The sequence below is a fragment of the Cnephaeus nilssonii genome (genome assembly GCF_951640355.1).
Source record: "Cnephaeus nilssonii genome assembly, chromosome: 4".
In the NCBI taxonomy this organism is placed as follows: domain Eukaryota; kingdom Metazoa; phylum Chordata; class Mammalia; order Chiroptera; family Vespertilionidae; genus Cnephaeus; species Cnephaeus nilssonii.
The window spans coordinates 41,703,816-41,718,589 of record NC_137075.1 but is presented as its reverse complement, the minus strand read 5'-3'; the positions used below and the strand labels follow the sequence as shown (position 1 = coordinate 41,718,589).

Sequence of the window (14,774 nt, the reverse complement as noted above, 5' to 3'; positions counted from 1 at the left end):
TGGAATTAGAAAGTGGTAATGGCCACAGAATGCAGTGAACATATTAGAAACCACTGAATTGTACATTTTAAGATGGTGAATTATATTTCCAAAAATAAGAAATTAATTAAAAATTAATTTTGAAATAGAGTTTTTGAGATATGAGACAATGATCAGGACATGTTAGGTGAAAAAAACAAACTATAAAATTATACTCACAATCTTATCTCAATACTAGCAAAATAATAATAAAAAATAAATCAGGTTAGCCATACTAATAAAGGTATATAACATTTTTGAAGGGTAACTCTGGAGTACACATCAAAAGCATTAAAATCATGCATATTCTGAGTCGTTTGCCAGCAGCCAGGAAGTTGGCTGAGCCACTGGCCTCAGGTCTCCTCCCCTTTTCCCACTAAGGATGACCCAGAAGGAGACTGCCCTACCGCCCAGCAGCCAGCTTAATCTGGCATGAACACCCTAACCCCAGAGAGCCTACCACCCCATCTTCACTTGTCCTGAAGAGCCACTTGAATGCCACAGCCGCCCCTGGCCAGAACAGCATTGGGACACTTAATGGGTCCTTCACAATTGATAACTTTGAGATTGGGCATCCTTTGGGTAAAGGCAAATTTGGAAATGTGTACTTGGCTCGTTTCATTGTGGCACTCAAGGTCCTCCTCAGTCTCAGATGGAGAAGGAAGGTGTAGAGCACCAACTTCTCAGGAAGATCAAAACCCAGGCCCATCTTCAGCATCCCAACATCTTGCATCTCTACAACTATTTCTATGATTATCAAAGGATCTACTTGATTCCGGAAAATGTCCGCCCCCAGACAACCCTCTTTGCCCACCCCACACTACCCCCCCGCCATGGGGAGCTCTACAAGGAGCTTCAAAAAAGCGACACTTTTGACCAGCAGTGCACAACCACGATTAATGGAAGAACTGACATGCTCTGCACTGTAGAAAGAAGGTGATTCACAGAGAGATAAAGCCAGGGAGAGCTGAAAATTGCTGACTTTGGCTGGTCTGTATTCACCCCCCTCTTTGAGGAGGAAGGCCATGTGTGCATATTGGACTACCTGCCCCTGAGTTGACTGAGGGGTGCATGCACAATGAGAAGGTGGATCTGTGGTACATTGGAGTACTCTGCTATGAGTTGCTGATGAGAGTACTTCACACAATGAAACTTATCAGCACATCATCAAATTCCCCATTCTGTGTTCACAGGAATCCAGGACCTCATCTCCAAGCTGCTCAAACATAATCCCTTAGAACGTCTGCCTCTGGTCCAGGTCTCAGCCCATCCCTGGGTCCACGCTCATTTTAGAGAGGGTGCTGCCTCCCATGGCCCTTCAGTCTGTTCCATGAATTGTCTGTCATTTACTCCGTTGTGTCTGTATTTTACCAGGTGTACCGGTTAATAATGCAGATTTTGTAATCAAGGAAAACACAGTAATTTCAAGAGAAACATCAAAAGTGCTTTATTCAAAGTAATGTCCATCGCTAGCTACACATTTCCCCCATCTTTCAGGCAATTTGTGGATACCATCCCATAGAACTTTTCTTGTTTTGAGGGAAACCATTCAGAGACCCAATTTTCCACTTCTTTGTACGTTTTGAAGTGCTGCTCATAACATGTGTGTGCCATCGATCGGAACAAGTGGTAATCTGAAGGAGCAAGGTCTGGTGAATACAGTGGGTGGGTTAATACTTCTCAGGCAAAATCTTTTAACGTGTCTTTAACTGGTTTTGAAGTGTGTCATGGTGCATCATCGTGAAGCAAAATCACTTTGCCATGTCTTGTGGCCCATTCTGGTCATTTCACAATCAAAGCATAGTTCAAATTGATTATTTGTTGTTGGTAGTGATCAGTATTAATAGTTTCACCTGGTTTTAGAAGCTCATAACACACCACACCTTCCTGATCCCACCAAACGCAGAGCATTGTCTTCTTTCTGAAGCGATTTGGCCTTGCAGTCGATGTTGATGGTTGACGTGACTCAACCCATGATTTTGTGCGTTTGGGATTCTCAAAATAAATCCACTTTTCATCACCAGTCACAATTCAATGCAAAAAACCTTTCTTTCGTGTTGAAGCAACATTTTACTGATGACTTTTCGGTTTTCCATTTGTCTTTCGTTCAGTTGATGTGGTACCCATTTTCCTTCCTTTAAAGTCTTTCCCATTGCTTGTAAACTATCAGAAATTGTTTGCTGAGCAACGTTTAATCTTTCTGCAAGTTGTTTTTGAGTTTGACACGCATCTTCATCCAATAATGCTTGTAATTGTTGGTCTTCCAACTTTTTCAGTTGACCTGGACGTTCTTTGTCTTTCACATCGAAATCATCACTTTTAAAGCATTTAAACCAGCGTTCACAAGTATCTTGAGATGGAACATGTTCAACATAAGCTTCCCGAAGTATACAATAACTTTCAGCAGCACTTTTCTTCAAAATAAAGTAATGAATTAAAACTTCCCACAAATGCTCTTTTTTTGGCACAAAATTCGACCTTTTTAAGTGTAAAAATATCTATTATGTTAACACCTTCAGCAAGTTTGACATGTGAAGTTTTGAAGCTTGCTGTCAATACAACAAAACAGCATACATATCAAATCGCATATATATCAACATATGTGTAACTCCATCTATTGAAAAAAATCCGCATTATTAACTAGTACACCTGTTACGTCTATATATGTGTAGTTGGAAGGTGGGGTCCCTGGCCTATTTCCTTATCTGTCTTCCACTTCCTTCTTATTTAATAAAGATTGAAGCTAAAAAAAAAACAAACAAAAAAACAACAACACATACAAAAAAACAAACAAACAAAAACACACCCACATGCATATTCTCTGATCAAGAAATTCCATTTGTACTACAAAGACCCCAAATAGCTAAGTAATCTTGGAAAGAATAAAGCTGGAGGCATCATACTCCCTAATTTCAAACTATATTACAAAGCTTTGATAATCAAAATAGTATGATACTGAGATGACACAGAGATCAATGGAACAGAATAAAGACGCCAGAAATAAACCCACACATGTATGGTCAACTAACTTATGACAAACGAGCCAAGAACATACAATGAGGAAAGGACAATCTCTTCAATAAATGGTGTTGTGAAAACCGAATAACATGCATCAGAATGAAACTGGACCGCAATCTTAAACCATAGTCAACAACTCAAAATGTATTAAAGGCTTGAATATAAGACCTGAAACTTTAAAGCTTCCAGAAGAAAACATAGGTTGTTAAGTTCCTTGACATCGGTCTTGGCACTGATTTTTTTGGATTTAATACCAAAAGCAAAGGGAATAAGAGCAAAAATAAACAGGTGGAACTACATCAAATTAAAAAGTTCTGCACAGCAAAGAAAGCCAACAACAAAATGAAAAGGAAACCTACTGAATGGAAGGAAATATTTGCAAATCTTACATCTGACAAGGGGTTAACATCCAAAATGTATAAATAACTCATATAATTCAACAGCAAAAAATAATCTGATTTTTAAAAATGGACAGAGTCCAAACAGACATTTTTCCAAATACATAAAGATGGCCAATGTGTACATGAAAAGATGCCCAACATCACTAACCACACAAATCAAAAGCACAATGAGATATCACCTCACACCTGTTAGAAAGGCTGTAATTAAAAAATCAAGAAATATAGTATACCTGAAACCTATATGATCCTATTAACCAATGTTTAATTCAAGAAATAGCAATGCTGGCAAGGCTACGGAGAAAAGGGAACCCTGTGCACTGTTGAATGTTAATGTAAATTGGGACAGCCTCTATAAAAAACAGGTTCCTCAAAAAATTAAAAAAAGAAGTACCACATGATCCAGCAATTCCACTTCTGGGTATTTATCTGAAGAAAACAAAATCACTGACTCAAAAAAGAGATATGTATCCCCATGTTCAGTGCAGCATGATTTAAAAGAACCAAGATATAGTAACAACCTAAGTGTCCATCGATGGATGAATGGATAAACAAAATGTGATACATACACACACACATGTTATTTAGCTATAAAAAAAAATCTTGCTATCTGCAACAATATGGATAGACCTTGAGGGCACTGTACTAAGTGATATAAGTCAGAGAAAGACAAATGCTATATGATCTCACTATTAGATGAAATATAAAGAAAATAAAACAACTCCATTCTGTGTCCAAAAAAAAAAAAAAGCAGCAGCTCATAGATAGAACAGACTGTGGGGAGGAGAGGGGTGTGGAGATAAGGAGATGCAAAATGGCTAAAGAGTTAAAGGTATAAACTTTCAGTTAAAAAATAAATGTTATGGGGATGTAATGTACAACATGGCATCTACAGTTTATACTGTATTACATATTTGAAAGTTGCTGAGAGTAAATCTTAAAAGTTCTCATCACGAAAAAAATTCTGTAACTTATTGTGCTGATCATTTTGTAATATATACAAACTTTAAATAACTGTGTTCTACACCTAAAACTAATTAATATATGTCAATTATATATCCATTTTTCAAAAACAGAAATTTTAGAAATGTATCATGGACATGCACAAAAATTTAGCTGCCGAGGATTTCATTAAAGAGTCAAACAAGAAAAAAAAATTAAAGAAAACCTCAAGGTTAATGAATAAAGTATATCATTCTAGTGATAAAATTTTCTGTAATGTTTTAAAATGCTGTAGAACAATCTATGATAAGTCATTCAATAATATCAGACATACTGTATAAGGGTATAATCCTATATAATAAAAGCCCAGTGACCGAACAGCAGAACAACCAGAATGATCGTTCGACCAGTCGCTATGACGTGCACTGACCACCAGAGGGCAGACACTCAATGCAGGAGCTGCCCCCTGGTGGTCAGTGCATTCCCACAGTGGGAGTGGGGCTTGGCTGACCGGGATAAGCGGTGCTCCCACAGCGGACCAATCCCCGCAGGCCACGCCCCCCACCAGTGCACAAATCCCATGCACTGGGCCTCTAGTCTATCTATATAAAAGGCTAAGTGACCGACTATACGTCCAATGACTGTCCGACCGACCTACCAGCAGGTACATATGACGCGCACTGGCAATTTACATATAAAGCTCTCACTGGCGCCAATCGCATGTGTGTATTTCGATCTGTCATTGTCAATCATGAATTTGGTTGACACTTCTATTATAGAGAAAGGGCGAACAGCGATATTAAAATATTTCTTCTAATTAATTTCCTTTTTTAAAAAAAATATATTTTATTGATTTTTTACAGAGAGGAAGAGAGAGGGATAGAGAGTCAGAAACATCGATGAGAGAGAAACATTGATCAGCTGCCTCCTGCACACCCCTTACTGGGAATGTGCCCGCAACCAAGGTACATGCCCTTGACTGGAATCGAACCTGGGACCTTACAGTCCGCAGGCCGACGCTCTATCCACTGAGCCAAACCGGTTTCGGATAATTTCCTTTTAATGTGCACGAATCCGTGCCCTGGCCCATTAGTGATAAATAAATATTAAATTTACAGGAAATTTAATAAGAAAACTCAGGGTATAAATGCATATACTCATTTAATCAATTGAAAAGGATCAAATGAAAGTCCTAAATTAACTTATAAATAGCCTAAGAAAAAAAAAATTTAAAAATTTATTTCACACTAAGGAGAAAAGAACAAAAACACAACCTCCTTGTCCTAAAACATGATGAAAAAAGACGAAGATGAAAAGATAAACTATCAAGGTATTTCCTAAAGGCAAAATTTCTCAAAGTCCCCAAGTTTAAGGCTAGTAAGCATCAACATGCCCGTAAATCCATGCCACTCTGAATGTTCAAAGAAAAGAACATGTCAAAACTCATTTGTTTGGGATTTCTCTGTAACCTTAAGGCCAACACTGTAAACATCCTCTAACTTACGATGTTAAGACACTTTTAATGCACTACTTTTCACAATTTTCCTTATATTCCTAAATTCCTTTTCTCATTAAAAGTCTATTAGGTTAAACCGAAGATCCAACATGTAAACAACCTCCATTAAGTTTCCAGAAGTCAGTAAAACCAATACCTCTCATACATCTAAACTTTACTGCATTTCTTGAGGTCAGCAATCATGTCATCTACTTTTTTGATAACTCACAACTCTTGAAGCAACTGGGCTTTTTGTGTACAACAGTCCCTTCAATGACATGGACACACACACATCTCTGTAGTTTATCCTGGCATGCATGCAGGAGAGAAATAGGCTTTAACCATCTGAGAAGCTGATTATGTATTACAAATACAGAAATCTTCTAAAAATGTTCTACACATAATCACATAGGGTACTGAAATGCTCATCCAGAACCAGGTGCATCATAGTGCTTGACACATGAGATGCTAAACAAATGTTTATTGAAAGAAAATACATAAATGACCGACTTCAAGTCTGACTCACAGCTATTCTATTATTATGCTAAAAATATTCCCTGAATTAATAATAGTTTTCATTTCACCATCAACCCTGTTCTAATCACGCTTCAATTTTCTACATCTGTCAGGTATTTGGAAGGAGGAAGTATTTCCTACATATAATACATGAGGGAGTAATTCTAAGTAAATGAGTCAGACTGACCACACTAGGTTATAAAAAGGCATACAACAACAAAGAGAAAGGAAAAGAGAGATACATATAAGAAGGGAACCAACATCTCAGAAAATGAAATATGGAGGCAAAAATAGAGATTATTTGTAGAACAGTCTATTCCTCTAGCCCCTGGTACCACACTGCCACTCCTCCTCCCCTGGCCAAAGAAAAAAATATATACAGAAAAAAATGAGGTTTCCCTTCTTGAAAAAATGAGCAGCTACTGAGAAAAGATCTCTACAAGTTGGCATTAGGAATTCGCACAGCATGATAGCCAGTTCCAAAGCCTCATGTCAACAATTCCAATCAATGACTGGAGTTCCCCATCAGTTTTTCAGTATCGTGCTCTTTAAAATGAACAACCAGCAACCATTGTGCATTTGAAGAAAGCCACCACAAGAGAAAAAAAACAAAAAATTATCCTGTAGGAAACAAAAATAATTTGAGGCAAAAAATATGGGGTTTTCTTTTTGACATTTTTCATCCTCATTCAAGATAGCATTATCACCCGGCTGGTGTGGCTCAATGGTTGAGCATCAACCCATGAACCAAGATGTCATGGTTCAATTACCAGTAAGGGCTCATGCCCCGGTTGTGTGCTTGATCCCCAGTAGGGAAAGTGCAGGAGGCAGCTGGTCAACGTTTCTCTCTCATCAATGTTTCTCTCTCTCTCTCTCCCTCTTACTTCCTCTCTCTCTAAAATTCAATAAAAACATATTTTAACCTTTTGCACTCGGATGTCGAGTGTGACTCGACACGGTTAGCATCAGTAGCAGCTCGAGAAAAAAGCAAGCGAGTGCAAAGGGTTAAAAAGATAGCATATCCATAAAACAAGAAAGAAAAATTCAAGAATCAAAAAGAAGTTCTGGAAATTAAAAAATGATTACAGCCCAGCCGGTGTGGCTCAGTGGTTGAGCAGCGACCTATGAACCAGGAGGTCACAGTTTGATTCCAGGTTAGGGCACATACCAGGTTGTGGGCTACATCCCCAGTAGGGGCGTGCAAGATTCTCTCTCATCCCTGATGTTTCTCTCTCTCCCTCTCCCTCTCTCTCTAAAAATAATCAATAAAAACATTTATATGTTTATAAATATATATATGTATATAAATATATCTATACTTATAAAAGGGTAATATGATAATTAGAGTGGATGTCTCCTGGACGTCCTTCCGGACAAAGCCACAGTGGCTGAGAGGGCTGAGGGCAGGCAGCCATGGCGGCAGCTACGAGGCCCAGGGCTCAGGCAGCAGTGGGCTCAGGCAGCCATGAGCCCCAGTGGGTGCAAGGCCCAGGGCTCAGGCAGCCGTGAGCCCCATCGGCAGGCAGTGACAGCAGCAGCGGGGTGGTGGGGGTGGCGCCTTCCCCTGATCGGCCTGGTTGCCTATTGCAGAGGGAGGCCAGAGGCAGCAGCAGCGAGGGGGTGATGGGGAGCATGTCTAAGCCGTCAGTAAGACATCCCCTGAGGGCTCCCAGACTGTGAGAGGGGGCAGGCTGGGCTAAAGGACCCCCCCCCCCAGTGCACAAATTTTCGTGCACCAGGCCTCTGGTCTATAATAATAAAAGCGTAATATGCTAATTAGACCGGACGTCCTTCCAGGTGACCTTCCAGACAAAGCTGCAGAGGTGGGGGTGGGGGCCGAGCCCCTTGCACAAATTTCGTGCATCGGGTCTCTAGTATATATATAAATATATATATGCATATAAGTATAAAAGAAAAAGGAAAAAGAAGCAACAGCACATGATAGTAAAATACAGTGCAAGAAAAAATAAAATCCAATTAGAAGGAAGGTGAGACATCTGGTAAATTGAATAATAGCCCCACAAAGATGTCCACATCCTAATCACTGAAACCTGTGAATATGTTGCCTTGCAGGTGCAGATGTGATTATTAGTAAGTTAAGGATCTTAAGATGGAAAGATTATCCTGGTTTATCTGATGGGCCCAGTATAATCACAAGGATTCTTCTACAAGAGACAGGAGTGTCAGAGACAGGGGCAGGTGAAGTGACAATGAAAGCTGAGAGAAAAAGGTCAAATTTTCCTACACTATTGGTTTTAAAGATGGAGGATAAGATCAAGAGCCAAGGTATGAGGTGGCATCTGGAAGCTAGGAAATTCAAGGAAACAGATTCTCCTCTGAAGTGTCTGGAAAGAATGCAACCCTGCCAATTATCTTCACTTAGGATTGTGATCTTTAGAACCTTAAGAGAATAAATGTATCTACCAGTATATATATAAAACCCTAATATGCAAATAGACCGAACGGTGGAACAACTGAACAACCGGTCGCTATGACGTGAGCTGACCACCAGGGGGCGCACACGGAACATGGCGGGCAGTGGCAGCAAGAGGCAGAGCACGGAACATGGCAGGCATCAGCCATGGTGGAACGGTGCAGCAGATGAGCAGGGGCACCAGACCAAGGCAGGGCGCCAGTCACTGTCATCAGGGCGAGCCTCTGGTGCTTACTGAAAATTCTTTGCTCCTGCATGCCATGGTCCTGCCAGGTGCTCACACCTGCTGCCAGCGCCAGAGTCACTGCTTGCACCTGCTGCTGGTGCCCGGTACCGGTCCTGATCGCTTGGCGCCGTCAGCAGGTGCGAGCAGTGGCTGCTAGCCCTGATTGCCCCTGAGAGATTCTCCACCTCACCCTGCTCCTGAGGGGCGACTGGGATACCAGCCGCCACTTGCGCCCGCTGACAGCGTCGGCCCCACTCACAACCCCTGCTAGCACCGGCCCCAATAGGTCCGCACCATCAGCAGGTGTGAGTGGGGCCAGCGCTGTCAGCTCATAGGAGGCCTCCAGTCCAGGCTACAAACTGCGGCTGGCAGACAGGGGACCAGGGGCCATGGCGGGAGAGGCTGGGTGGGGGTGCGGAGGATGGGCCAAGAATTGCCCCTGTGCCCACTGCAGCCTTGCAGCACACAGTTCCTTTCAAGGTGCACAAATTCGTGCACTGGACCCCTATCCTATATAATAAAAGGCTGATTTGCATATCGACCAGTCACTATGACGCGCACTGACCACCAGGGGACAGACCCACAGAGGGAATGCTGCTCAGCCAGAAGCCAGGCTCATGGCTGGCAAGTGCAGCAGCGGTGGCAGAGCCTCTCCTGCCTCCACAGCAGCGCTAAGGATGTCCAACTGATGGCTTAGGCCTGCTCCCTATGGGCCTAAGCTGTCAGTTGGACATCCCCCAAGGGCTCCCGAACTGTGAGAGGGCACAGGCTGAGCTGAGGGACCACCGCCCATCCCCCGAGTGCACAATTTCGTGCACCAGGCCTCTAGCCCTATCTAATAAGAGTAATATGCAAATTGACCATACCTCCACTACACCCACAAGCCACGCCCACCAGCCAATCAGGAGCGAATATGCAAATAAACCCAACCAAGATAGCTGCGGCCACTGAGCGAGCAGGAGGGAAGCTTGGGTTTCCACAGCGATGGAGGAAGCCAAGCATTCCGCACACCCTGGCCAGCCCAGGCCTCCAGTCCAAGCTACAAAGTTTCAGTTATAGAAGATAAATAAATCCCAACAAAAATGGCAGCAGCCACAGAGCTGGAGAGAGCAGGAGGCTAAAGTTGCCCCCGGCAATGGAGAAAGCCAAGCTTCTGAAGCCCTGGCCTGCCTTGGCCTCCGCTTAAGGCTACAAAGTTTCAATTATAGAAGATAAATAAATCCCAACAGAAATGGCTGCCGCCACAGAGCGAGCAGAAGGCTTGGCTCCACTCCAGGCTACAAAGTTTCAATTGTAGAAGATAAGTAAATCCCAGATACCAGGGCGTCCGCTTGGGTCGCCAGGGGGCGTGGCTGGCCTGCAAACCACCACAGGCCCCTCGCCCAGGCCACCCCACACCCCAAGGGAACCCCCACCCTGATCTGGGACACCCTTCAGGGCAAACCAGATGGCCCCCACCCATGCAGCAGGCCTCTATCCCAGTGGTTGGCAAACTGCGGCTCGCGAGCCACAAACTCAAGGGGCCAAAGAGCCGCATGTGGCTCACGAGCCACAGTTTGCTGACCACTGCTCATCCTACCTAATAAAAGAGTAATATGCAGATTGACCATCACTCCAATACACAAGATGGCTGCCCCCATGTGGTCAAAGATCCTGCCCCCACGTGGACACAAAATGGCCACCACAAGATGGCCAGCAGGGGAGGGCAGTTGGGAGGGACTAGGCCTGCAAGGGATGGCAGTTGGGGGTGATCAAACCTGCAGGGGAGGGCAGTTAGGGGTGACCAGGCCGGCAGAGGAGGGAAGTTGGGGATGACTGGGCCTGCAGGGAAGGGCAGCTGGGGGGGACGGGACCCAGGCCTGCAGGGGAGAGCAGTTGGGGGGGACCAGACCTGCAGGGGAGGGCAGTTAGGGGTGACCAGGCCTGCAGGGGAGGGCAGTTAGGGGCAATCAGGCTGGCAGGGGAGCAGTTGGGCATCAATCAGGCTGGCAGGGGAGTGGTTAGGGGGTGATCAGGCTGGCAGGCAGAAGTGGTTAGGGGCAATCAGGAAGGCAGGCAGGCGAGCAGTTGGGAGCCAGCAGTCCTGGATTGTGAGAGGGATGTCCGACTGCCCGTTTAGATGTTCCAAATGCTCGCCTGCCTGCCAACCTGGATCAGGCCTAAAAGGGCAGTCGGACATCCCTCGAGGGGTCCCAGATTGGAGAGGGTTCAGGCTGGGCTGAGGCGACACCCACCCCTGTGCACGAACTTCGTGCACCGGGCCTCTAGTATTATATAAGCAACTAAGTTTGTGGTAATATGTTTCTACCGCCATAGGAAACCAATGCAAGACACCACATGGAGAGACCACATCAGAGCCAAGAAGACAACCAAAGCACCCCAGCAGACAGCAGAACCCAGACACATGAGACAAGCATCTTGGATGTTCCAGCCCAGCCCAGGCATCAGCTGAAGCTGCATAAATGACCCCAGCTAACACAACATGGGCAGAAGAAATGCCCAGTTAATACGAAGAGTAACATGCACAGATTTACTTTACAACCTGAAACAACTTTAAAACTGGACAACCCACATGAACCAGTGAGTTTTCAGACACTGGGCAACAAGGAGCACAAGACAGTGCTCCCTGAAACAGGGGAAGCAAATGATTCCTGGCTTACTGTTTGGAGAGTTTCCAGAGTATGTTGCAAAATAGGGCAGGGAATCCTAAACAAAGCCTGGGTACAGGTTAAAGGCATAAAATGGCAGTGATGAGAGACAGCTCTCTAGAAATCTACCTGCAGAGATTCTACTTGTGGATGCCTCCATTCTCCAACCCCCTCTTTAACTGGACCATACTCCACAGCCTTAAGACACTTTTAAGAAAAATGTTCAGGCATCCATACTACCTGTATCTATTCTTAAATCCTGCTTTCTTGATCAGTGGCTCACTATACCTATCTGTTTCATTTGATGCCTTCCTTAATGCAATCCTTGCATAAATCAAAAGCTATGAGTTTAAAATGAATGTGAAACATTTGGATAGAAATTAAGATAACTGCAAACAGGGATTTACACAAGGTCAAGATCTTTATATAAGACCAGTAGTTGGCTTGGGTATGTGTTTCAGATACAGTGAAAAAGTGCAAATGTGGTGCAGTTACATATTAACAGACAAGGGAGTCTGAAGAGCTATCACAGAGTACCACCTACAGGACACAAATGGGAAAACAGCCTTACCTTTGCTCTATCAGACCATCCAAAGGACTGCACTGTTACATCCAATCGCTTCATCAACATCCGCCGACGGCACTCATATTCACAGGAAAGAGCATCATTGATTCTTTCCAGTTGTTCCTAAAGAATTTGGAAACAAATATCATAAATTTTAGATTCTTTCATTTTGCAAAGAAAAGAAGTTTTAAAATTATGGTCAATACTTCCTACTGATTCAAAAGATACTGTACTTGAGGACCATTTTCTGATCCCATGAGACTTTTCATTAAATTACACAAATAATAAAGAGTATTTGATAGAACATTTGTGATATTCAGAATATAATAAACATATAAGTTAAATTTTACAATTGGTGAATTTATCTCATCTTCAATCAAATGTGTTAAGTAAAACATCTACTTGCTAAGTAATGGGGACCAAAAAGGAAAGAAAATACAAATAACATCCTATCTTGCAGGTTTTGAACTACTATCCTTTTCAAATCACAATTATACTAACATCCTGGGCACTATAAAAACTCTTGGCTAGATATTTTTAAAAGTAATAATCAGATTGAAGATTGAAGAAGTGTTTGGACTTATCTATATACATAAAACCCTAATAAGCAAATAGACCAAATGGTGGAACAACCGAACAACCGGTCGCTATGACATGTGCTGACCACCAGGGCGTGTGCACGGAACATGGCAGGCATCGGAGCAGAGCACAGAACATGGCAGGCATTGGCTGCAGCGGGATGGTGGAGCAGGTGAGCGGGGGTGCCAGACCAAGGCGGGGCGCCAGTCGCTGTCATCGGGGTGAGCCTCTGATGGTTACTGAAAATTCTTTGCTCCTGCGCGCCGCAGTCCCGCCAGGCACTCACACCTGCTGCCGGCGCCGGCCTCGCTTGCATCCGCTGCCGGTGCTAGAACCGCCTCTCACACCTACTACCGGCTCTCGGCGCCATCAGCGGATGCAAGGAGCGGCTGTCAGCCCTAATCGCCCCTCAGAGCTTCTCCACCTCCCCCTGCTCCTGAGGGGCAATCGGGGCAGCAGCCGCCAATCACACCCACTGATAGCGTTGGCCCCGCTCACACCTGCTGCTGGTACTGGCCCCAATTGCTCCGCTCCATCAGCAGGTGCAAGCGGGGCCGGAGGGAGCATGGATGCCGGCAGACAGAACCGGGGGGTGCGGCGGGAGGAGCCGGGCAGGGGTGTGGAGGATGGGCCAAGATGCACCCCTGTGCCCACCACAGCCTCGCAACCTACAGTTCCTTTCAAGGTGCATGAATTCATGCATTGGGCCCCTAGTTATTCTAAATATCAATTCATTTTAATTTTCCAAAATAACATATGCACGCTACACACTGTAAACTCTAAATGCTTATTTATAAAATTAAGTCATATTCACTAGGTGAATTACACACAACTAATAAAAGGCAGGTGATGGGGACTTACTGTCTGTTCCAGATTTAAATCCATTTTCAACAGTGGTTTTCCCACATGATTTTTCTGGACTTTTGAGAGAATATCTTTCACCTAAAAGTAAATGTAATAGATTGTGAAAATGTATATTCTCTAATTTAAAACAATCTTATTCTTTAATGCTACAGAATAAATATAATGTTAAAGTGAAATAACCTTAGCTTTAACCAGTTTGGCTCAGTGGATAGAGCATTAGCCTGCAGGCCAAGGGTCCTGGGTTTGATTCCAGTTAAGGGCATGTACCTTGGTTGCAGGCTCCTCCCCAGTCTGGGCCCTGGTCGAGGCTCTTGCAGGAGGCAACCAATCGATGTGTTTCTCTCACATCAATATTTCTCTTTGACTTTCCCTCTCTCTTCAACTCTCCCTAAAATTCATGAAAAATATCCTCGGGTAAGGATTAACAAAAACAAAAAACAAACAAAATATAACATACTTTTACATACTAGGAAAGAATATCACTACAAAGCAGAATATCTTTTTCTCTTTCTTAATATATTTTTATTGATTTCAGAGAGGAAAGGAGGAGAGACAGAAACATCAATGATGAGAGAGAATCACTGATTAGCTGCCTCCTGCACACCCCCTACTGGGGATTGAGCCAACCCGAGCATGTGCCCTTGACCAGAATCAAACCTGGGCCTCTTCAGTCAGCAGGCGGATGCTCTATCCACTGAGCCAAACCAGGTAAGGCCAGAATATATTTTACAAAGAGCATTAGTACTGGAGGCTAATTCCAGCATGTCATAATAAGTGCAAGAAGTCCTCTAAAGGTTGATGGGCTTCTATATTCAGCAGGGCTGAATCATATTACCTGCTGCTGAGACAGCCGAAGGCAGTTCCCCCAACCTGACAATGCCTACTGTATACCAAACCTTATTTTTGATATGTATATCTGCTTTGCTTTAGGACAATTTGTGTTTATAAAAAGCTAGGGGTCCAGAGATTCGAAGAACTTGGTTACTAAAGCTAGGTCTTCTCTGGCTCCCCAAAATGCCTTCCAAATTTATATTTCATGTCTAGTCTCTTTATTAATTTACTTGCAGCCCC

At 43.5% G+C, this 14,774-nt stretch overlaps 1 protein-coding gene and 1 pseudogene across 2 annotated transcripts in view; one reads left to right on the top strand and one right to left on the bottom strand.

The window, feature by feature from the left end:
- The window catches only part of FAM98B (family with sequence similarity 98 member B), a 42,986-nt gene that overhangs the window by 6,942 nt on the left and 21,270 nt on the right, over positions 1 to 14,774 (bottom strand). Inside the window, exons 5-6 of the mRNA XM_079768916.1 lie at positions 13,701 to 13,781; positions 12,267 to 12,383 (exon numbers count right to left, since the gene is read on the bottom strand). Coding sequence (XP_079625042.1) covers positions 12,267 to 12,383; positions 13,701 to 13,781 — 198 coding nt within the window. The remainder of the gene's footprint in view (positions 1 to 12,266; positions 12,384 to 13,700; positions 13,782 to 14,774) is intronic.
- Positions 318 to 1,352, top strand: LOC307097542 (aurora kinase B-like; annotated as a pseudogene). Its single transcript has 2 exons — positions 318 to 352; positions 470 to 1,352. The product of its transcript is annotated as an aurora kinase B-like (transcript).